The sequence below is a fragment of the Rhinolophus sinicus genome, chromosome 7 (genome assembly GCF_057876585.1).
Source record: "Rhinolophus sinicus isolate RSI-liver-muscle chromosome 7, RSI-T2T, whole genome shotgun sequence".
Taxonomy (NCBI): domain Eukaryota; kingdom Metazoa; phylum Chordata; class Mammalia; order Chiroptera; family Rhinolophidae; genus Rhinolophus; species Rhinolophus sinicus.
In genome coordinates this window covers 428,311-453,486 of record NC_142507.1, presented here as the reverse complement: position 1 = coordinate 453,486, position 25,176 = coordinate 428,311, and the positions used below count along the sequence as shown (strand labels likewise).

Here is a 25,176-nt window from a genome sequence, read left to right as displayed (position 1 = left end):
GATAAAAGTCAACATCCATTCATGATTAAAAACTCTCACCAAAGTAATAATAGAAGGAACATTTTTGATCTGATAAAGGATATCTGAAAAAACTGCAGCTTACATTATACTTAAGGTGAATTATTGAACCTGACATTAGGAATGAAACAAGGACATATTTGCTTTTGCCACTTATTTTCAACATGGTATTGGATGCTGTAACCAATGCATACAGATTAAAAACGAATCACACTCACGAATGACATGATTGTGTACATTGAAAAGCTAAGGGCCTGCCTGGTGGCTCCGGCGGTTGGAGTGCTGGTCACCGGTTCGATTCCCACATGGGCCAGTGAGCTGCACCCTCTACAGCTAAGATTGCAAACAACGGCTCTCCCTGGAGGTGGGCTGCCTTGTGCAGCGGGAGGTCAGAGTGTTCCGCCATGGGCTAGCCTGAGCTGCTGTGAGCAGCCCACAGGGAGCGCAAGGCTTATGATACCAGCATGGTCACAGGGCTGTGTCCCACACAACTAGACTGACAAAAACAATGGCTTTAACTGGAGTGGGGGGGGGGCAGAAAAAGGGGAGAAAATCTAAATGTATTGGCAAACTGAATAAGTGAATTTAATAAGGTCACGATACAAAGTCTATACACAAAATTTAATTGTATACCTCTATTCCAGAAAACAGAAAATGATGTAAAATAGATAATTATACAACACCAAGTCATCAAATATTTACTAGTAAATTTCAAAAGATGTGATACAAAACATTAACTGTAAAACATTGACAGAAATTAAGTCCTAAATAAATACAGGAATAACATACCACATTTATGGATTATCAAGATGTCATTTCTCCCAAAGTTATCTATGGATTCAATGCAATTTCAACAATGTCTCAGATTTCTTGAGTGGGAATTAATAAGCAGATTCTGAAATATATATGGAAATGCACAGACTGAAAATAGCCAAGGCAATTTTGAAGAGCAAAGCTGGAGTACTTAAACTACCAGATATCAAAATGTATTATAAAGTTATGGTTATTAAATCAGTGTTCTATTGGCACAAGGTTAGAAAATAGACAAATGGGTCAAAATAGAAAGACTGAAAAATATCCACACATATAAGGTAATTTGATTTTTCAAACGTAATACTACGCAGCAATGATAGAAAGGTTGTTTTCTTTTTTCCCAAAAAATAATCCTGGAGATATTGGTTAATACTACAGAAGAAATGATCCTGTGTCTCACAGACAAAAAAAATCATTTCCAGACGGATCATAGATCTAAATGTGAAAGTAAAATAAATAAAACATGATCAAGAAATAAACAAATTTTTATTAGAGCAAGAAAAGTATGCCCTGGACCCTGGAATCCCCAAATTTCACTGATTTGTTGGAAACCAACAATTTGTACGGGTTTTCTTCTTACTCTTCTGGAGTATATATACATGTCTCACAACCGCCTCCAATATACACGCGGATTGTTGTGAATCCAGGCTGCTTGGCAGAAGCCTGAGGAGGGTTCTGGCCGCGCCCCCGAGCTACAATGCGCGCCTGCCAGTGCCTTCGTCACTGTCGGGCACAGCACCAGACGAGGACACCGCCGACCCGCCCGCACAACACCGGGAATCACAAAGGAGACCGAGCGGGAGCCTGAGAAGGTCCAGCGCGCAGAGCCCAGCTCAGAGTCGGGGGCCCGTGGGGTCTGGCCAACAGGTCTACCAACCCCCAGGCCCTGTCGTCTCCCAGCCGCGCCCTCGACCCCGCCCCGTTCCAAGCCACACCCCCAGCTCCACTCCAAGCCACGCCTCAGACTCCGCCCCAGGCCTCGCCCCCGCCCCCGCTGCAGTGCCCCTGGCGTGTCCCGGCTGCTTTCTCCGGTCGCCATGGCGCTGCTTGGTTGGGTGTCCTTTGCTCCAGGCCGCTGTCCTCGGCGGGTAAGGCGGCGCTGGAGGGGCAGGTGCTCGGGTCCGGCGCGCACCCTGCGAGTGGACGGAGGTCCCGGGCGCGGGGAGCGAGGTCCGAGAGAGGAGAGGGCGACCCGGGCGCGGGTGGGGGTGGGGTGGGGGGACGAGGGCACGCCGCGGTCCTCAGAGGTGTCACGCTCCCAGCAGTGCAAACTGGGAGAAAGGGGACCGTGCGCACGCGGCCCTATGAGGGGCGGGAAAGGGCTGGGGGCGCATTGGCCTTATCTGCGGCCCTTTTTTAGGAGGGAAACTCGTTCTTGTCCCAGCTGTGCAGTTAAACGTTAATAAACAGATGCACGTAAAAGAAAAACAACACCCCGCTGTCTGGACACCCGGCCCTGGAGGTCGTGCTGGTGGACGCGCCTGGGGCGGCTCCCACCTCTGTCTCCTCCATACCTCTATGCTCCTGTCAGCATCTCCATGCTGGACCAAATTGAGACAAAGTTTGTGTTGTAAGTGCACACAGCTGCAGACGGGACGAAAGAAAAGTGACAGGCAATAATATCCAATATAGCTCCTCTCCCGAACTACATTAAAAAATCCAGTACACTCAACTAAACCCAAAAGCACAATTTCCTTAGCCAGGTACAAAACGTAATCTGCCAACTGTGAAAAAAACTTTTTACAGTTTGATAGAATGGATGCCCTGCTGTCCTTTTTTGAAAACTATGGACAAATTCCAAAGGTGAACTCAAGGAAATGGTATGGTGAGTCTCTCAAGTAAGAAAACTTGCTCTTCAAAAATCATATTTGTTCAAGGCTGTGGGTTATTTTAGGTTACAGGTCATTGTAAGAGAAGCCTGTTTTCTGATCCCTTCTCAGAGGGCTTTCTCATTTCGAACCGACAACAGCTCTGTGGGGTAGAAAAGTCTTCAGACTAACACAGATTATTAGGATCACAGTGATCAAGTCACACAGACTGCATCCCAGCTCTTCTGACACCATTAGACAACAGGTTTAGTGGGAGAAAATCGGCTTGTTTAGAAAGTCACTGTAATCTGACAATTTTGAAATTGCTTTGCTTAAAAACACAGGACGGGTTTGAGGCAGAGGCCCGCTTATGGTGTTGGGCTTCCTGGTGTGTGCAGGCTGGGCTTGAACCCCTGGGAGAAGACAAGGCTTCAGGGAACATCATGTTTCTGGGCACAAGCACAAGATGTTACAGTCAAAATCCCTAATGTGAATACTTTTGTACCAAGAGCCAAGATCAGTGTTTCCTTTGTCACATAATTCATTTGAGACGTGATATAGCCTCAGTTCAATACAAACATTCAGAACTGGCTCTGTGCCTGGCCCTGGGGATGTGAAGATTTAAAAAAACCCTGCTCTCAAGTTGCTCTCAGTTCTACTGAGGAAAACATTCACTCATTCAGTTGTTTATCAGGAGATGCTAATTAAGTGCTTAGTAAGTGTTGGGCACTCTGGCAATTCTTGGTTGAAAAAGGTATTTCTGCCATCAATGCGCTAATAGCATCATGCATTTTTTCAAGCTAGGGATGATGACCCATGAGTGGACCTTAAAAGCAGTTTAATGGAGCAAAATGAGTTTAAGAAAACTAAACTGTAATAGAATAGGAAATACCAGGATTCATGTCGTGTAGTAAGGTTAAGTTTACTTTATGAAACTTTTTTTAAATTTATCATTCTTCCTTTTGTAGATTCATTCTTTGATATCTCTGGTGCACATTCCAAGCTTCTTTTGTTTTTATCAATAGTAATCACTTTACTATTTTTATAAAAATGATACCCAGTCACTATGAATTCAGGTAATAACAGTTAAAAAAACAAAGTAACACATGACCATGCAATGGCCACCCAGAAATAAATAGGCTTTACATCTGGCGATTGCCATTCCAGGGCTCTGTGCTGGTAAGTGGATGGGCGGATGGGCATAATTTTGCTTGGATGTATCCCATTTATTTTCCCCTTAGAACGTAATCAGCATTGGGTCATTGTCTTTTGACACTGAATATGCTCAGGGAGAAGGGTAAGGCTAGCTGGATTCCCTCCCACCTCCCTGTATCTGGAAAGCCTATGAAATTAATTACTCAATTTCAAGTTGCAAATTAGAAGCTTCCTGGAGCCAAGGATTTTCATCTCGTTTGTTTACTGCTGCTTTCTCATATAAACAAAATCGCAAATCAAAATGAACGCTTTTCAAGAACTCTTGGCTCAAAAAAAGAGTCACATCAGTTTTGGCTAACGTGATAGGGATCGGTAAGCAAAGATGTGAGCGAGGCAAGCGGGAGTGAGGACCTCAGGTGAAAGTTTCAAATCGCCTGCCGATTTACCGCTTTGCTTTCATCTCCCTTTGTCGTGTACCCCTGGCGAAGCATCAGTTTGGTCCTCATCTAACTGCAGAGAGATAACTAACAAAACAGGAGTACACCTGGTAGCACAAAGCAACTACTTTTTAAGGCCTCGTTCATTGCCATAAGATGTGTCATTCCTCAAAGTGCAATTCGTGTCTTGCCGCTGGCAACAGCTGAACGACTCAGCCTGGCCACTGGAGCCTGGAGTCCAGCTCACTTCTTTTATATTTGCTCAGCCGTCCCTGCAAGTTGCTGTGGCAACGAGATCTGTGTCCCGCAGAAGCTTGGATGTCGGTGGCCGCTGCAGTGCCCAATTTGAGCTGAACAGGGGGAGGTGCTCAGCCACCTACACAGGCACTGGGGGAGCTGCATGTGGCCTCCCACAAGCCCTGGACTGGAGAGTCTGGGTTCTTCAGTTCTTGCAAAGTTTACAAACTGTTAGTATTAGTGGGTGGGACAGTCCCTCATTCTGCAGGACCGTCCTTTTCTGCTGTGGGGCATCAGTAGTGTCCCGTCCAACCACCCCTCATATTTGCAGATGCCTCCAGCTGTGAACCGCGTCTGCTGCTGCCCTGGCAGTGGTTGGGCATTGACAGAAACACATGCGTGGCACAGACGCTGCCTTGTAGCAACTGGACATGATTAGTTGGGAAGTCGTTTTGGAGGCTGACAGTGTGCACGGACTATTGAGTTGCTTTGGGAACACAAAGATGATGATGTGCGTTTTTCAGAGTCATCCTGTGAAAAATAAAATTGTCCGGCCTTTACCACACTGACATGTTTATGTGACAGTTAAGGCTTCTTATGTGAATTTGAGTAGAGGTGAACTTGATCTAAAAAAGGTACTCATTTTGACCTAAACCAACAGGTACTTAGAAACGCCCCCAAAATAGATATGGTAATACTTCATGTTCTTTATAAAGAAAGCTCAGACCTGAGTGTGGAATATAGAGTCCTCGCGTTTCAAATAGGGTGTATGTCCTTATCATGACACTGATTCTATGCCAGCTTCCTTCTCGCTATAAACTTTGTTTTCCTCTGTACGCTTGCTACATTGTGTGCTTGTATGTGTGAATTGGTTTTGTGTTAACTATTTTTAATGAAAAGTTAGTTTATGAACATGTCAAACATTCAACAGTATAAAAGGATACGCAGTGACAATACAGTAAGTGCCTCTCCCGAGAGATATTGCTATGAATAGTTTCTGGTGGATCCTTCCAACAATGTCTGTGCAAATATCAACATATGTATGAAGATGACCTCGTTAAAAACCCACACAAACGGGAGCATTTTACATGTGTTTTCCTACCTTGGATTTTCCCTTAGCATATAATGCCTCACATTGTTGGTATTCAACAAATATTTGTTGAGTGATTGAATAAACAGTATAGATGTAGCATGTTTACATAAAGCCAGTCAGTTTCTAGCTTCTCTTATTAGATTTACGTGGATATGCCCTGATTGGTTTCTGCCTTCCTGGTATCCCCGTTCCCCCATGGAAGCCTGCCATGGTGGAGGGAGGAGGTCGCTGGGCCCATGTTTTACAGAGGTATCTGTTTAAGTGTCCACAGAGTTTCTGACAGTTTGGTTTGGTTTTGAAGGCTGATTCTGCTGTGTTGAGAAAGAAAGTGGGTGTTTCAGGCTGAAGAGAAAGCAGAGCAGAGGTCAGAAGTGAAAGGGCTTGGCAAGTTTCAGGATTGCTGGGCGTGGAGCACAGGTTATACCCCAAGTGGGGGACCTGCTGAAGGGGGCCTGAGGCCACCGTGTCCACAGCTTGAATGCTACGCTAACGAGCTTACATTCTGTAGGTTTAAATCAGGAGGGTATGCGTGTGTTTGAGGGATGGGATTGTAATGTGGGCGCCCCGTCCACAGTGGCGATGACGGTGAGTGAAATAGCCAAGCTAAGAGTTACTTAAATATTGACTTACTTAGATCCACAGCTTCCATATGGCGGTCTGTTATTACGTGATTTTTACAAATTTGAAACAGGATTTTCTTAATAATATACCTGCGCATTCACCAGTTATTTTTATAGAAATTTGTTTTACATGAAACTTCAGAATATTCTCTGGTACAACAACATACTGTGGGTTGTTGCTGTTTCTGTTTTTGTAATGGTGTCTTGGGTTGTATTTAAACAGGGAATCACACACATGCCTCACGTCCCTGAAGGAGGCCACCCAGTGACCAGGTGCACTGCACGTGTGAGCGCTGGCCAGAGTTCCACCCTCGTCTTTAAGGGGCGCGGACTCAGCTGGGTAGAAGGTGCACCTGGGTGTTGGTAGAGCCTCTCCTTTTTATCTGAATTTCTCAGTATCGAAATGTTGGCTCAAATTTGTAAAAAGAGTGGGCAGGCCTCAAACACGTTTAGTGTAGGATGTATTTGGCTAGCGTCTGTTTTACATGTTTGTTCTAGACATTCGAGACTAGCCAAGTACTAAGTAACTTAGGAGTAAATCTTTTTCAGCTCTGTCCTCGCCCTCATCAGAGTTGCCATTTCGAGGGTTAGAATTAGTTTAGGTGCTATGATGCAGGCACACATGCTGAGTATAGAGGGGAGGCAGACGATAGCTAACTTTTTTTTCTGGGAAATTTTAGAACTTATAACTAAAAAATACTTGCCAAAATTGGAAGACTCGTTTTAAGAATTTTAGAGAGTTTAAAGACCTCCAGAGAAATCAATTTGACATGAAAGGTGTTACTTCAATTTTCAGAAACAACTTATAGCAAGAAAAAAACCACAAAGAAAGATTTGAAAATCTCTAGAAGCTTATTTTGTATCTGCTTTTTATGACTCAAATGAAAACGACCAAAATCCTCTCTCAGCTTATTCAGGATCCTTCTTTGTAGAAATAGAAGGTTGGATACAGTAAAGTGTGTGAGGTCTGTTTATCTCTGTGGGTCTTAATGCTGAAATGAACAACTTGCTTTTAGGCAGACAGTGGCTCGAATGGAATATTCTGCAGCATATGTGCTGTGAATTATCAGAAGGTAATGTGAATTCAAACAGCATATCAATTTCCTCACTTTTCTCTGGTGGGGAAAGGGAGTCATAAGATCGGTATGAATCACATCAGATCAGACACAGTGGGTGAGACTGTGCTGTGTTGTGATCTGTTAAACTTATTAGGAAGTTCTATTAAATGTGATTATTTTTACCTTTATAGCCTTTCATCTCCCAGTTACAAGATTGAGAAATGTTTTAAAATAAATTTAAAAAGGAATCTGTATGCAAATGTCTTGCTTAATTTATCTTTCACAAAGCACCACATCAAATTCCCTGCACAAATCGACACTAAATAAGTAAAAAGTCAACCTAGAGCCTTAGGAAAATAATAACACGTTTTTCCGTTATTACTTGGTAATGACAAACTCTCCAGCCCACTCGTGCAAGTCCTCCCATTCATCATCCTCACAGTAGTTCTGGAGGCAGTAGCAGCCTCACGTAAAACTGACATTTAGGTGGAGGAAGATTACTGTAGGCTGCTTGGATTTCATGCTTTGGCAAAAGGATACAAAAAGAATGCCCTGGCGACAGGAAGCTAAAGGAAATAAGATAACCCGCGTGAAGTATAACTGGATTTGCAGATTTATCTTCTCTAGTTATTTTATATGTGTTCTCAAATTGTGTCTTTTAGTAACATTTTTTTCCTGATTAGGAAATCAAATTACACTTACTGAATAGATTTTGAAAATACTAAAAGCCAAACCAACAAATAATAAGCAAATAATCATCGAAATCCCATCACCTAGAGATGTAACTGAGGCAATGGAGGATTTGGAAGTCAGACGCCTTGGATCTGAGTCAAGTCTTGGCTTCTTATTATTAATTGTCATTAAATTTTGGTAACTTGACCTTTCTGTGCTTCAGTTTCCCTGTCTGTAAAATAGGGGTAACAACAGAATTTAGAGGGTTGTTGTGAGGTCCTGAATTAGAAGTCGAGTCGACCTTGGTACGCTGTAAATAGTGAATTTACTACTGCTTCCTGGTATTCTTTCCTTCTAGTATTTCTTCTAAGAATATGTTTTTATTTACAGTGAAGAACATACTGCATATTTCTTTTTTCACTTAATATAAACGTTTTCTTGTGCAAGTTCTATTTGATGAACAGCCTTACGCTAAATCATTGATCACATCTCTAACTATTTCCTTAGGGTGGCCCACTTGGCTTGCAGGGCTACTGTAGCAGGAAAGGATAGATTCTGGGGTTCAAATTTTGCAACCATGACCAGACGAGGAATATCACACACCGCTGGTGTGGTCCTTAAGCTCAGTAGGGGCTCAGTGAGTAGAGACAGGCGATGCGCAAGGGGACCTCATGTTTGAATCTTCTTGGTTCTGCAACTGTCAATATGTTTAACTTCTCTAGGCCCCTCCCGTACAATGGGGTAAAAATGGTACCTATTTCATGGGGTGAGGAAAAGTAGTCAGTTTAACATATGGTATGTTCTTAATGAATATAGTTTGTTATTATGCTCAACACTGAAATGGGTGAGAACGGCAGTGATTTTCACAAGTAATATGAGAGTGTAAGCCGTAAAATCTAAGATAGGGGAGTACAAATATTTTTCAGTTCAGAATGGTTTGACCCCCCTCCCCCATTTTAAATATAACAGTTTATCGTTTCTAAATTTATCATCCAGAAGTCAGCATTGGAAGAGGCATTTGATTTAATAAAACTTTTAAAGAACTTTATGATTTTCTTCAATGATTCAAAGATGGGATGTAATATTTATCCAAGATATTCTTATTAAAAGACAAATATGCTTTATGTTACTTTTAAGTTAAATTTAAGTAAAACACCTGCAAATAATAAAGCTAGTAGCATTTATAGAATGCTTAGTATGTGCTAAACAATGTTGAAGGTATTTTACTTAAATTAGCTCATGTAATCACAACATCCTGTGGAGAAGATTCTGTTATTATTTCCATTTGTAGAAGAAACTAAGTCACAGAGAGGTTAAATGACTGGCTGAAGGTCATACAACTGGGGAGAAATTCTTCCAAAGCTGTGCTTTTACCCATTCCACTATGTCACTTAACATTCTAATAGAAAAAGAATGATAATTGATTAAATACAATACTAATATATTTATAGGGAATTTGTATTCATCCAAGAATTTGAATACTGTGAAATTCAAGAGTAAGTTTTTTGAAATTCATCTCTTGTGGGAATACATGTATGCAAATTTCATGGGGTATTTTGTTTGTTTTTTCCCTGCTTTTAGTTTTTCAGTTATGGAACGAAAATATTGTATCAAAACAGTGACGCTTTTCAGTCTAAGTTCTTTCCACCCCTTCAAAAAGCGATGCTACCACCGAATAGTTTTCAAGGCAAAGTGGCATTCATTACCGGGGGAGGCACTGGCCTGGGAAAAGGAATGACCACTCTCCTGTCCAGCCTGGGTGCACAGTGTGTGATCGCCAGCCGGTAAGTCTCTCCACCTGCGAGAGTCTGTTACGAAACAACTCTGTGCCTCGAGATTGAAAACTGTGTGCCAGACTTGTTTGATTTGCATCGTAATCTTCTATGAAATCGCCTTAGATTATTTAAATCTCCTTGGAAAAATCAGCTATAATTTGTGGTGAGAAAAATTAATGACTGACTATGGAGTACATTTCCCAAACGCAGTGATAGAATTTTTTTTCTACCTGGAGATGAAGTTAAAAAGTTCTACACTGAGGCTGCTTTGTTCTCAGTGGGGTGATTGTAGTTACTGCTTTAGTACATAGCCTTGTTCAAGGGTTCAAGGAAAGGGATGTAATCCTTCCATTTTCTATAAAATGGGCAGATACTGCAAAACATCTTTTGTTGTGATGAATGTAGGAAGGGTAAGACCACGTGGAAGGACTTCTTGCTGAGGCATATCCTGGTCTCTATAGTCTAGACTCTAGAGCTTCAGAGACTGGTCAAAAAAATGTACGCTTCCTTCAATTTTGAGTAGTATAAAAATTTTAAATAGGTAGGTATTAATCTGAATGGCAGGTCATTAGGTAAGTTACAAGGGACCAAGGATTTTCTTTCACGTTTCCTTTAATGCAAAATTGGCCAGAATATTTTTCATTTTTATGTTATAATGTTTTTAAGAGTGTTAAAATATTATTTTTATGTAACATTATATAACTTATACTCATGGTTTATTTTTTATGTTTCTTTCAAGAGTATGAGGTTCTGAATGCATATAATGCATTTATATCGATTAATTTGGTCTAAAATCTGCTATCATAGATTTTATATAGTATAACATAAGGTTACATTATACCATTAATGTGTTTTCTTTCCAAAGCAGGTTTGGGCAAGGGAACACATAGAAATGATTGTAATTAAGGGAAATAATTTTAATCTCCGAGTAGACATAAAACAACTGGTTTAAATGTAAATAATTTAGTACATTAGTATCATACATAGAAGCCATTTGAAACTAACTTTTACAAAATGAATTCATTCGAACTGATTTATTTGTAGATATAATTTGTATTTTCTAAAAAATGCATCTCTTTATAGATTTTTAATTTATAGAATTAAAAAGAAAAAATATATGACATCATTTCAGAACTCAAGCAAAGTACTATGTGTTTATTTCTAGAAAGATTGATGTTTTGAAAGCTACTGCAGAACAGATTTCTTCTCAAACTGGAAATAAGGTACATTAAAAACAGTGATTGAATTCAGATTTGGGAGTCGTAACCTGCTGACATAATCCACTCATGCTTTTGGTTTGGGAAGTTGGAAAACGTAGGCTCCCTTTGTCTTTGTTATTTTGCAGGTTCATGCCATCCAGTGTGACGTGAGGGACCCCGACAGGGTTCACAGCGCAGTGTCTGAGCTGATCAGCATCGCGGGCCTTCCCGATGTGAGTGTCGCTGTGCGGGGCATAGCACTGGTAACCCACCATGTATACACCCTGTGGAGCCGCGGGGAGAAGCACCAGCTCCCTGCCCCTGGCAAGTGGCCAGCTCTGCCACAGGGAACAGATTAGAACAGCCAGCTGTGCCATCGTTCAGGAGTATTTAAAAAACGCATTTACACTCACACAGAACAAACTGGATTTCACTTGAGTTGATAAGACTGTGAACTAAGAAGAACAGTTATCCAAGAGCATAGGATCTGGTTTAAACGAGTCATGCTCTCGGCATTTCCTAATAACTCCAGTATCTCTCCATGGAGAAAAATACACGCAAAGAACCGGCAAGAAAGTCCAGATTTCTCCTTATTTAAGACCTGCGATATGCCTGGGGCTTCTGCTTTGTTAGGTTCACATTGTAGAAAGAAGCCATTTCCTCCAGTAGTCACAAAGACAGCGCTTTTGTATGTGACAGATACTTTCAGAGAGCCATAATATGGAATCTTCTGTAGAACTAAGCGGGATCTTTATTGGTAGTGAAGACACAGGTCATCAGCCAAGAGTTTCATTGGGTAAGTTAAGCCAAAATGACACAGACTAAGGGCATTTTAATTGAGATTGCTTGAAAGACCGCGTAGTCACATGGTACGTAGGCTTCCTCTGTATTTCTGTTCTCAATAATAGGCTCTACCCTGATTTTGAGAAAAGAATTAGGAATCTGAAATTTGGTCAATAATGTAGATTTTCGCAGGCTCAAACAAAGTAAATCTGCACCAAGTCTTACGGTCCTTTCATGGCAGACTGAACTTCAGCTTCCTAAATTTCAGAACTAAGAGCCTCCGAGGGAGAATGTGGCCCCTTGTCTAAAAGTTTCTGTGACTCCCATTTGCTTTCATTAGATCGTGATAAACAATGCAGCAGGAAATTTTATTTCTCCCACGGAAAGACTCTCTTCCAACGCGTGGAAGACCATAACCGACATAGTGCTGAATGGCACGGCCTTCGTGACACTGGAAATTGGAAAGCAACTAATTAAAGCACAGAAAGGTGGGTTTGTTCTCCTGCCCCTGTTGGGTCCCTGCAGTGTGCGGGTTCTATGCATGACCCTGGGATCCTGACTGGAGCTGGTGACATGAACAACTCATGGTCTCTGATGGGAACGACACTTCAGGAATTACCGTGCACTGTGGCACGAGCAGTGATCAGTATGTTTCAGGACCACTGGGAATCCAGCACAGGGGTGACCACCCCTCCCTGAGGTGACTGCCAGAGATCAGGTGTAGAGAAGGAGAGGGTGAGGACGTATGCATGTCCGGACTCGGGAGGGAGAGGTAGACATGACAGGAGGCTGGGCTACGGTGATGGAAATGTTCCCAGTACCACTGTGGGAAACGGTGTGGGTTCTGAAGGAAATGGCAGTTACCATGTTTCCCTGAAAATAAGACCCAGCCGGACCATCAGCTCTAATGTGTCTTTTGGAGCAAACATTAATATAAGACCTGGTTTTATTTTACTATAATATCAGATATATTATATTATATAAACAAATTATATTAAACATATATATATAAACATATTATATTATATAAATAATATATATAAATATGTTATATTATATAAATAATTTAATATAATATGGTATAAATATTGGGTCTTATATTAATGTTTGCTCCAAAAGACACATTAGAGCTGATGGTCCAGCCAGGTCTGATTTTCGGGGAAACGGTATGTCCTTGTGGATTTATCAACAGTGTCTCCTGAAGAGTGTGACTAACTGGAAAGGTTACTGACTCCATTGTGGGGGTGGAGAAGATTAGCAGGCCATTCAGGATGTATTGGTTTCTCTTCTGGCGAGTGGCTGGGTGGCAGGAGGAATAAATCAGGACCCTGAGAAGGTAGGATATTATACCTTACTGTCAGATGAGAGGCTTCTGAGCTGGGGGCGTCTGGACGAGGACCCAGGAGGGAGAGTAGATTTAGAGGAGGTGACTAGGATGACAGTTTTGCCCAGGACTATGCACAAACCTCTGGATGAAACCGCACATGCCGTAAATAGTGGGCATGAAGGAACGTGCACATCCAGGACGGTGCATTTGTTCATGACACACAGTGATGCTCGAGCCCCAGCCTGTGCTCACGGCCCACTGACAGGTGGACAGGACTGTGCCTGAAGGAAGGGGTGTTCTCTCAGAAGCCAGGACCCTTCTGTTCCCTGAAGGACGCCCTTCGGAGCTTGGGCCAGGGAGGCGGCGTCGGGCTGGCCAGCCTCCTTCCTCTGCTTCAAAGCCTTTGCCTCACCGCATTCAGCTTCTTGTTCAGTGCCACCTGAGAGGGTATGGCGACAGTGCCACTGTGAGTGCTGGAACCTGAACCCTTTCTCCCCGTGTTCAGAGGTTAAAACCCAGGCCCCTCCTTCCAAGCACAGCAGAGGGGATATGATTTAGATTGGAGTCGGCGTGACTTTTTTTTTTTATTTTGTTTCTTCAAAAGGGTGGGTGATGGGCAGGGGAGGCAGAAGCGGGCTGACTCCCCTCTACTTCTCCACCCAAGTTCCTTGGTCTCTGCACCTCTGCTCCTCCCTCTGCCTCTGCCTCTCTCTCCACAGCTCTCACCCGTTTCTCTGTCTCGCTGTCAACTCATCACTTGGTTCTTGATTTCTCTCTTCATCACCGTCTCTCTTACCACTTTATGTTTCTTGCCTCACTTGCTTCTTCCTCTGCCCATCCCTGCGACCCTGCTGTCTGTCTGACTCTTCCTTCTTCTCTCATTATTGTCTTTCATTTTAACATAGACTTTGATCTATTTTATTCGTCACATTGGATTAAAATTCTATGGGTTTCATTAAAAATATATTAGCTAATTTAAAAGATGGAAGCCAGTTTGTACTCTCCAGGAGTCCTGTCAGTTATTGATGCGGTGACCTGACAGGGTGAGGGACCCAGGCCCTCGACTGGGGTCTGATCTGTGGTTGGAGCGACAGCCGAGGGATCAGCTATAATGACCTCTGAGGTCTGTCCAAGTGTGTAAACCTGGGGGTCCATCCAGGCAGCAGTCTGTAACCTGCGATCAGGAGCAGGGCAGGTGGTCAGCCGTGCAGGAAGGCAGGCCAGGTGACAGCAGGGACGGCCAAACTAGAGAAGGGGAGGGTGTGAGCAGCAGAGGGACAGACACTCGCTGTTGGGGGCAGGACTTGGTGACGATGTGCGTGCCAAGACGGACGATGACTGAGGACCCCAGAACTGTGGCTGGCGTCGGCAGAGAAGCCCAGTTGGGCACATTGTGAAGGTAAGCAGCATTGATGGAAAATGAGCAAGAATCAGCAAAGCAGAGAGGAGGGAAACGCCCAAAGTTTGCCGTGCTCGTCCAGCACTTGCAGGGCTGCCCCTTTCCAGGGGGGTGGGAAATACCAGGCTGAGACCCAGCCATCACCAGACGTCGTGTATAAATGCAAACGTTAGTAAATAGTGTGGAAAAGAATACCTAATGTCAGAAAGAGAACTCACGATGATAAAGGACTAAGAGACTAATACAGGGTTTTAGTTAAGAGTCTAGTCACAAAGGACATGGACAGGGTAGGTACTGACTTTTTCCATCAATCCCTAGATCACTAGAAACAAGTGATATACCTTACGAGGCGATGACCACAATATGTCTAGTCCCCACCTGGCACCACACATACACGTGGTTATTAAAATATCATTGACTACATTCCCTGTGCTGTACTTTACATCCCCATGACTATTTTCATAACTGGCAGTTTGTACTTCTTAATCCTTTCACCTTTCTCACCCATAGCCCCAAACTGCTCCTCTCTGGCAACTACCAAAATGTTCTCTGTATCTATGAGTCTGTTTCTGTATTATTCTCTCGTTTATTCTGTTCTTTAGGTTCCACATATAAGTGAGATCACATGGTATTTGTCTTTCTCAGTCTGACTTATTTCACTTAGCATAATATCCTCTAATATCCATGTTGTCGCAAATGGTAAGATTTCATTCTCTTTATGGCCGAGTAATACTCCATTGTATAAATGTACCACATATTGTTTACCAGCCGTCTACTGATGGGCACTTGGATTGCTTCCATATCTTGGCTATTGTGAATAGTGCTGCAGTGAACACAGGCTGCATGTATCTTTTCAAATGAGTGTTTTCGTTTTCTTCGGATAAACACCCAGAAGTGGAATTGCTGGGTCATAAAGTCTATTCTTAATTTTTTGAGGAACCCCCATACTGTTTTCCATAGCGGCTGAACCAATTTGTAATCCCACTGACAATGCACGAGGGTTCGCTTTTCTCCACAGCCTCGCCAGCACTTGTTTGTTGATTCATTGATGATGGACATTCTGACAGGAGAGCGGTGATATCTCATTGTGGTTTTGATTTGCATTTCTCTAACGATTAATGACATTGAGCATCTTTTCATATGTCTGTTAGCCATCTGTATGTCCTCTTTGGAGAAACGCCTATTTAGGTCCTCTGCCCATTTTTTTAATTGGATTATTTGTTTTCTTGGTGTTGAGTTATATGAATTTCTTACATATTTTAGATGTTACTCCCTTGTCAGGTGTGTCATTGGCTTTACTTCTCCTGTTCAGTAGGCTGTCTTTTTGTTTTGCTGGTGGTTTCCTTTGCTGTGCCCAAACTTTTTAGTCAGTGCAGTCCCACTTATTTATCTTTGCTTTTGTTACCCTTGCCCGAGGAGACTTATCCAAAAGGATATGCTAAGAGCGACGTCATATTCAGCCGTGTCCTTAATCACTGTCCTTTCATAATTCCAGGGGCAGCATTCCTTGCTATCACCACCATCTACGCCGAGAGTGGGTCGGGCTTTGTAGTGCCCAGTGCTTCTGCCAAAGCAGGAGTGGAAGCCCTGAACAAGTGAGTGCTGCGTATCCCTGGTACCAATGGCACGCGGTGTGCTGTGGTCACTCGCTGGACGACACCCCTGTCTCCAGGCTCCATCTGGAGAAAAGTAAAAGACTTGTTTGGATTCCCCGGGACACAGGCACCCTGCCTCCTGGCCGAGTCCCCTTTGTTGCCAGCAGCTCTGCCCAGTGGGGCTTCGTGCTGGGGTAGAAATGTTCTGTGCGTCTGTACCATCCGGCAGCCATGTGGTGGTCGAATCCTTGGTCTGTGGCTCCTGGGACGGAGAAACTGAGTTTGATCTGATTCTAGTTACCTTCACGTTAAAATTACATAGCACGAGTGGCCAGTGGCTGCCTGCTGCAGACGGCAGCGGACGATGGCCTGTACTTCTCCCACGTGTCTGCACTAGTGCCACCCCTGCCCTCTGTCGAACACATGTCCATCCTTCCGTTGTACCTGTGGTGTAGGCCTGGGGGGACTAACACAGTGACCACTGGCCAGGGCTGGTGGCCTTGGCTCAGCGGTGCACGAGTGCCTTTTGAATCTATTCCCCGTTGGCCCTTCACGCTCTGTGTTATAAGCAGGCTCTTACCAGTGCTGGTCTGGCTTCCTGTAACCCTACGATGCTTCTCTGCGAACAGGCTCTTCCCTCTTTCTTTTTTATTTACATTCCCACCAGAGGCACCTTTCTAAACATACGTATCTGCTTATGCTACTCCCCGCTAAAACGTGACAGGACTTCCATGGGTCTTTAGAATGAAAGCCGCAGCTCCGTGTGGTCTTCTGAACAGACTTGCCCCACTTAGAAAAGCACATCTCAGAAGCAATGTGCTTTTCCTGAGAAATTGGCTTGCTTTTTTCTTATGGGCACTGTTCATGGTGGAACTGACTTGTCTCACCTTTTTGTGTAGCATCATAGAAAGAGGGACAAATTTGTGACTCGCTTCTTGTAATTTTATGGAATGTCACCATACATTTAGATATTAGCTCCATTCCTGGTACCTGTATATTTCCATATCCTTGGTTCTTTTCCTTTCTTACTTTCAAATGATCTATCTTCCACATTTGCACTGTGTTCTTATAATTTACCTTAAGTCATTGTTTGAAACTAGATTAAGTACCGGCACACAAATATAATACGAACATAAAGTCTTAAGATAAGTTTAGATCATAAAGTTAGGCCTGTCTGTCAGGTAGGCTTTTCAAACTGGTTGCTTCAAGTTTCCATATTTGTTTAAGTGTTACATTTGCTTCTGGGCATTTAGCAGGATTTCATTAGATTCCTGTTTGCTTTTGAGCACTGTTCAATTGTATTAAAAAAGCCTAGTTAAAGGGTGGGGGGAGTTGTAGATAAGGGTAAACAGGATCACATATATGGTGATGGAAGGAGAACTGACTTTGGGTGGTGAGCACGCAATGTGGTATATAGATGATGTAATACAGAATTGCACACCTGAAACCTGTGTAACTTGACTAACAATTGTCACCCTAATAAACTTTAAAAATTAAAAATAAAATAAAAAAGCCCAGTTGAACATGGATGTGGTCAACGTTTTAAATGTATGTAGCCCATCTCTCGCTTAATTAAAGCACGGTGGTGTCACAAGCATCGTAACCCAGTGCACGATAATGAAGGCGTACTGAACTTGTAAATGCTGGGCTGACTGCAGAGCACGGGTGGGGGGCCATGCTTCCCGCCTGTTTCCAGCCAGGTAGTGATGCCTGCTCTAGAGATACGTACTCATTGACATTGGACTTGCTTCTCCAGTGTAACAGCATAGTAATTAAGGGCATCAGAGTGTGAATGACAGTGCAGCAGAGTGACTGAGGCTCGAACTCAGGAGCTGGGCCTCTTGAGGATGACTCACTAGCCATACTATTTATGATTTAACCTCTGTGCCTCAGTGTCCTTGTCTGTAACGGGGATAATAATAGTACCTGGGGGGAGGTGTGTTGTAGTCTTTGGCATGTAGTAAGCGTGGTCATTATTTTTAAGAGAGGGTCTGAATTTTGGAATCTATGTTTATTTTCATTTTAGGTCTCTTGCCGCTGAATGGGGTAAATACGGAATACGATTCAATGTGATCCAGCCGGGGCCCATAAAAACCAAAGTAAGTGTTCTTTGGCTTGTTATCACGTTGTGAGTGATTAAGGAATGAAACACGGGCAGATGTACTCTGACTGTCGTGTGTAGAACTTTCCGGGCGCCTGAGCCTTGGTGATAGAAAGAGGGTTTTGCCGTTATCCAATCTGAGAAACTAGGCGGCAGGTAGGAGTGCGGCAGCTCTGCGGCCTCAGGAGGTCTGTTTCCAGGATCTTTTATGCCATTAATTTTGGCATTTTATCTAATTTGTTTCAATAATCTGTTTTGTCTTATAGTTCTTAATTTTTACCACATTTTAAAGATTCTTACTTTGATTGACATGCTTTTTTAAAAAATAACGAGAGTGTGTAGTTTTAGTTTAAGAAGTGCTGAAGAAATTTATCAGCCAGGCTTTGTCTTGCCATAGGTAGCATTTCTTTGACTCACGTCCATGCCTTTCAGGTTGCATGTCACCTGACTCACATCTCATTAAAAATGCTTCATCTATAATCACTAATCCTCACAGATACGCACAATTGTCACCAGTGCGATTACAGACAGTGTTCAGAACGCCCCCAGACCTTCTGCTCCCTCACATTTCCCCAGATAACTTCATCCTCACACATCCTTTTGTTTCCCATGGTAAGCAGGAATTTCCAGTCCCACCCAGGGTGTGGCTCTGAAAGCCTAGTGAAGTCTATACCTTGTTCCAGTTGTAGAAGCATATTGAGAGGTACTGCGAAGAAGCATGTGGGTGGTAGGGAGTCCTGGGTGTGAAATCGTGACATGAAAATAGCTGTATTCATTTAGTTAGCAGTTTGAAGGGTGGAAAATGGAAAGAAAAACCACGTGAGTGAGGGAAATGTCACTGAGTACCTTCCTGGTTTGACACTGCAATAAATAGAGTCGAGTCAAAGAAATGGAAAAATGAAAGCATGTCCGGATACATCATGCAGGTGCTAAGGAGTCTCTGAAGAGGACGCTGTAGCCACAGACGCTTCTTTCTAGGACCTCAACATCTAGGGAAGATCACCTGTGTTTCATTATTTAGTTACCATATTTATTGAGTGCCTACTGTGTGCAAAGGTGCTGAGAAAGAATCGTTTGTGACAGAGGGCTTGCCATCAAGGACTTTGGAGGCTAGCATAGAGGTGTGACTTGTACACAAATAACAAACAGGTAGTTTAAAGAGATGAAAGGAAACCCAAGTGCAGAAACTCTTAGAGTGCTGACAGATGGGGCAGGATGGGGACCGGCTGCCACACTTTGTCCCTGTGACCCCACACCTGCCCAGGGGAGCTGGTGGTGCTGTTTGACAGCTGTCACTCAACTTCCAGGCTCTAGTGCAGCAAAGTCCAGGCGTTTTGGTCGTCAGTAGATGTCCATACCCACCCTGTTCTGCTCCTTTTCATTGTCAGCAGAAGGCAGCAGCTGTTTGCAGATTTAATTATGGTTTTCCTCTGTCTGGGATCTACATGAATTTATATCACTACACACTTGTTTTCTTCCTTTCCTATTATTTGAGAAGAATGGAAAAGAAAAGGAATTTCCTCTTAAATATTTCCTACTTGAGTAATTTTTCTGTGTTTGCTAAGTCCAAGGAGAGGCGCCCCCCACACACACACTGAGCTTGTGCATATTTCAGAGTATTTCCATATGCGTTTTCTCATCTGATGCTTATAGCAATTGTGTGAGGTAGCTGAGATTGGTGTCCTGATTTTACAGATGAAGAAACTAAGATTAAAAAGGTTACATTTTCCAGTGATTTTTTTTTTTTACGTCCATATTAGGTAAAATCACCTGTTTTGAGCTAAAGTTCTGTGGAAGAATTTGGCAGAATTCTGTTGGTTACAAAGGCTGCCATAGTAGTAACACTAATTTTATGCAAATTTGTTTCTTAAATAGGAGGGGTTACATTAAAAAAAAAAAAGCCACGTAACTACTGTCTTAATTTCTAAGGGTGCCTTTAGCCGTCTTGACCCCACTGGAGCATTTGAGAGAGACTTGATCGACCGAATCCCCTGTGGTCGGCTGGGAACTGTGGAAGAACTTGCAAATCTTGCTGCTTTCCTGTGTAGCGATTATGCTTCTTGGATTAATGGAGCAGTAAGTACTGTGATTCCTTTTCACATTTAGGGAGGGTGGAATTGGGGTACAGAGGCCTATTGTGGAACCAGTGCTGCCTGACCATGTTGGATGTAAATATGATTTAAAATATGTGTTTAACTGTGAATGATATCAAAATGTTAATGTATGTTGTTTAGCCTATGGAATGGATTGATTGATAAATTAATTTTATTAAGTGAAAATTACTCTTTAAGATTGGGTAGATTTTGAAATTGTAGAGAAGGTGAAAAGAATACTCTAAAGAGAATAAATCAAGGTAGGTTTCATCATCAGTTTTGCCTTTAAAATTTGGGATTTGATTGAAAGTCCAAAGATATATTCCATCCAGTGAGGATTGGAAAGTGGCTTATGGTTCAGAAACTTTTAAAAAGGAGTTAGTTTCAGAGTGTTTGTTAATTTTTTTCAGGTCATTAGATTTGATGGTGGAGAGGAAGTATTTATTTCGGGTGAATTCAACTCTCTGAAGAAGGTAATGCTGCTTTGTGAGGATAATATAATGTTAGCATCTAGGATACCAACCTTTAACAACATGCAAAGACAACATTAGATTGACCTTTTCTTTTTGTGTCAGGTCACCAAGGAACAGTGGGACACCATAGAAGGACTGATCAGGAAGACAAAAGGCTCCTAAGACCCTCTGGCCTTCATCTTGGTTACCATGGAAATGACACAGACTGTCTCTATCTTTTGAATATTTTCAAGTCTAATAAATTGTTAATTAACAATCATTCATTGAGTGTGTGCTGTGTGCCAGGCCAGTGGTAGGTGCACATTGCATATTCAAAGACATAAGATGGGAACACAGCCCTTCCAAATTATTTTAAAACTAGAACAGAGGGAAGCGAGTGAAGGCTTTGATAGAAGTAAAAAGAGCTCAGAAGTGCAGGGAAGGGAACGCGGAGAAGTTGGGAGAATCTTAGTGGCAGAGTAACACTTGAGTTACACATGAAGCCATGCCTGTGGTGATGGGAGCTGGAGGGAAGGATGTAGAGGGGTGAGGGGCGATGTAATGGACTCCGCCTTTCCAGGGCATTTCCTTTTCATGTACCTGGGAATTGGCAGCTTTGGATAGCTCAGCATTAATTCCAGCACCTTTTTACCAGGACCTGTTTTGTAGCCAGGCATTTTATTTAGTATTGAGCATAAAACATGAATACTCTACAGTCTCTGCCCTCTAGAAACTCATTATCTGTCAGGATAGACAGACCTATGAATATTTATGATGCACTGTGATAGATACTATTCCAGCAGCGTGAAAGTGTGCAGGAGGAAATAGCTTATCCTGTCCCTAGAGTGCAGACTAAGGACCATCTAGGCGATGGTGTCCCATCTCAACTTTGAAACAGGAATAGATTTCTCTGGGTAGAGAAGATGCACAGAGCTTATACAATATTTTTGTGTATCATTTCATTCACCCTGAGAATGAAATAATAAGAAAGCCACAGTCTCAAGTCTATATAGCTGTAACTTTCAGCTTGTTTTTAAAAAGGCCTATTTTGCTTTCACTCATAACATATTATAAGGAATCACTCATAACATTCTCAGCAGAATGACCACCCCCACTGCCCAGCTCCCCAGGAGGAGACCAGCTTCCATCCTCCCTCCCGTGAGCAGATGTGCCAGTGAACCTAGTCCTGTTGGCACATATACATTGTAAGCCCTACATGGAAACCCTTGTTACGCTGACAGTTAAGTGTGTGCACAGATGGGTAATGCTGTAGGAATAAGTGGCCTTGATATTCCCAGTACACTGCTCTGACCGCGCCTTTTAGGTCTTACCCTTTTTCACACTCGCAATGCAGATGCCCACTCTCCATTCCTTTAACACTAACCCTAGCTTCTCTCTCATCTGTCCATATCGTCAGGGGAAAAAACATACCAGTAGTTGTATAAATGACTTTGTGTGAATTTCATCACTTCTTATTTTCTTCCTTATAAAATTCAGGATTATTAGATCTGCTTCATGGGGCTGTTATGAGGATTAAGTGAGACGCAACAAGTAAAAACACCATGTAGAATGTAAAACATAAAAATGAAAGGTGGGCCCTCCAGTCTTTTTAAGACATGGTTGTCATAGACAATGTGAGAAAACAAAATAATAGAAAAAATGAAAAGCTAAGTTCCTCAAGAAAACTGTTAATACCTTGATATATTTATTCTCAGCCTTTGCTGTTTTATTTTTATGAAAGCAATTTGTTTATATAATTTACACTGGAAAGTACTACTCTAGCGCCTGCTCTGAAGGTCTCCACTGCTTTTGTTTTTTTCTGGAATATACCCTCTTCCCCTCCACTTGTTCTACCAGTTTATCTATATCCCTATTTTTGGTGAAATTAATATTCAGTGTTCACATTTCTAAAACTATAAATATTGTTTTTTCCCAATGTTTCCTGAAGTTGAAATGTTAAGTCCGGGAATCTTTCACCCCTCAGAAAGACAGAGACACACACGATAATGCAAGTCACACAGCGAGGTTTATTTCCAGCTAGCTGGGGTCCCCATCTCTGCCCGACACAGCGGGTTTTAACAAGGACCCCTAGCCTACAAAGCTAAGGGTTTTTATAGCAGTTCTAAGGTGCTTAGTAATCACTAAAGTCTTAGGGAGTACAGTATGGACATCAATTCTCACATAACTAAGACATTCTGTGATTTCTAAAGTCTTAGGGAGTGCAGATTGTGCTATGCTTCAAAGAGTTTACAATAGATACGCTTCAAAAGCTTCCATATCAGGAGATAAAACATCTGGTCTCTATGCCCACATCCTGGAACTAACAATTAGGCCATTAGGTTGTTTTAAGCTCAAGGCTGTTAATCTTACTCTGACTTTAAAGTAACAGTTCTCCGGCTAACTTGAGCCCAGGGCTGCCAGGGCTGTTAACCCTGTCTTAACCGTAAAGCAGCAGTCCTTATGCTAACAGTCTCTTACAGAAATTGCATGATAATTCAGATCCTGTTTTTTTCATATTTCATTGCTTATATGTATCATATTTTATTTCTTTATTGTTGGAATTAGGTTATTTTTGATTTTTCAGTGTAATATATATAATCCTGTAAAGAACATCTTTGTGCATAAAGCATTTTTAGACTTTGGAATTTTTTCCTTATGATAGATTCCTGGAAGTAATATTATTAATCAAAGGTTAACAATGCTTTTAAATACCCTTGATGTACATTTCCAAATTGTTATTCCTAAGGTTTCTATGCGTTTAAAATATCCTAGCTGTGTGTGATAGTGCCAATTTCAACAAATACCTACCAAAATGGGATATTCTCACTTTCAAACTATTTACCAATTTCATAAATAAAAATGATAACTCCATCAAACGTGTGTGTTAGGGTGAGTGTTAGTGAGTACTTTTCTATACTTGTTAGTGTCCTGTTTGCTTTTTTACCTATTGGTGGCTTCCTCGGGTAGTATAAAATTTTGATTTGTCTAAATTTGTGTACAACTTTTTGTCCTATTAATCATCTCTTAAGAGTTTGCTTCATTATTACATGTTATTATAAATGATGAATAAGTGAGCAAAGCCTGCAAGCATGGAGAGGACAGAAAAGAGACCATGCGTTATCAATTAATTGAAATTTCTTAGGAAGTCTGAAAGAGAAACAAACATTACTGATGGATAGTCACCATATTCTATGATGTACCACCTTTGGGCTCTAACCATATCAATGTTTCACCTTCGGAATTCTTACTTTGTCATTCAGTACCTCCTCCAAGCATCCTGCTTCTATGCACTAATGGAAGAGTTAACACTCAGGAAAGTAAAGTGAGGATTATTGGTAACTATCATTCATCTGACAATTTATGTGTGAAAACACCTCCAGGAAATGTTTTGGGTATGGATTAACAGCTGTTGTCCCTTCATTGTTCTTGTAGAAAACTAAAGCAGGGAGAACTTAAGTCACTAACAGAATTTTAGAGCTGGAACAGCCTTAGAAGACACTATTCTCAGCTCCTTCTTATATAGTTGAGAGAACTGAGGCTAAGGCAGGTATGAGTTGCCTGAGGTCACACAGTCAAGCTCCTGCCTCCTGCCCAATTGGACCAGTTTAAAGCAAGAGACAATAACAGGGTCCTTATAAAGAGATACAGGTCTATTGCAAAAGCCTTCCAAGGGGAGAAAAACTTTTATTTTGTTCTTGATTTACCATATTTTGTTCCTTGAACATAAAAATATTATTAGACCTTTATAAATCCATTCTTAACCACAATCCCTTTAATTCACTTCTAAGACCTTACATTTCTCTGCAAGGTAAAATAACCCTTGGGTTTAAAGACAGAGTATACAATATGTATTGTATGGAAATCTCTCCTGCTCTAGCTCAAGCACTCCCCTCCCTCCCAGGCCCCCCCTCAGCACCTGCCTCTGTTCCTACAGCCTCTGCACTAGCTGCTGCTTTGTCCTGGGAATGTCCTCTATACTGCTGGCTCCATCCAACAGGCTTCCTGAAACCCTTTATTACCCCGTTCATTAACCTTTTTAATTGACGCAGGACTTAAACAAGTACACAAATCACCAATTATCACAAAATGAATACACTGCAAGCACTTCCCAGGTAAGAAACATCACTGGGAATCTAGAAGCTTCGCTTGTGTCCCTTTCTCTCCCTAAAACTAATCACTGTCCTGACTTCTCACATCATAACTAAGCTGGTTTTGAAGTGTATTCTCCTGTTTCTGGCATTTTTTTGGGGAGCGATTTGCTTATGGATCCTCATTGTTACATAACACCCCACTGGATGAATGTACCACAATTCAGTTCTATTGGTGGACATTGGGGTTGTTTCTAGCTGGGGGTTAAGCCAAATACAATGCTGCTGTGAACATTCATCCTCTTTGAAGATATATACAGCTTTCTGTTAGGGTGATGCAACTTGGAAGTGAAACTGCTGGGTTGTAAGGTGCACATTTTCAAATTTAGCAGATGCTGCCACAGGGCTCACCCGAAGCCTCAGTTTAAGCTCCCACCAAGCCCGGTGTAAGAG

General features: G+C 42.2%; 1 protein-coding gene across 1 annotated transcript; it reads left to right on the top strand.

Moving 5' to 3' along the window:
- Nucleotides 1-1,772: 1,772 nt before the first annotated feature.
- On the top strand, nucleotides 1,773-20,915 carry DECR1 (2,4-dienoyl-CoA reductase 1). The gene is made up of 10 exons (XM_019726242.3): nucleotides 1,773-1,919; nucleotides 9,493-9,695; nucleotides 10,852-10,909; nucleotides 11,032-11,118; nucleotides 12,009-12,156; nucleotides 15,890-15,989; nucleotides 18,016-18,088; nucleotides 20,020-20,166; nucleotides 20,594-20,656; nucleotides 20,759-20,915. Exons 1-10 carry the CDS (start codon nucleotides 1,869-1,871, stop codon nucleotides 20,816-20,818), a joined length of 990 nt encoding a protein of 329 aa, XP_019581801.1. The 5' UTR covers nucleotides 1,773-1,868; the 3' UTR covers nucleotides 20,819-20,915.
- Nucleotides 20,916-25,176: the final 4,261 nt, after the last annotated feature.

Coding starts and splice junctions, on each gene's coding strand:
- DECR1 (XM_019726242.3), top strand. CDS start 1,869: ATGGCGCTGCTTGGTTGGGTGTCCTTTGCTCCAGGCCGCTGTCCTCGG. Junction 1,920..9,492: donor CAGGCCGCTGTCCTCGGCGG/GTAAGGCGGCGC, acceptor CCCTGCTTTTAG/TTTTTCAGTTATGGAACGAA. Junction 15,990..18,015: donor GGAGTGGAAGCCCTGAACAA/GTGAGTGCTGCG, acceptor TTTTCATTTTAG/GTCTCTTGCCGCTGAATGGG.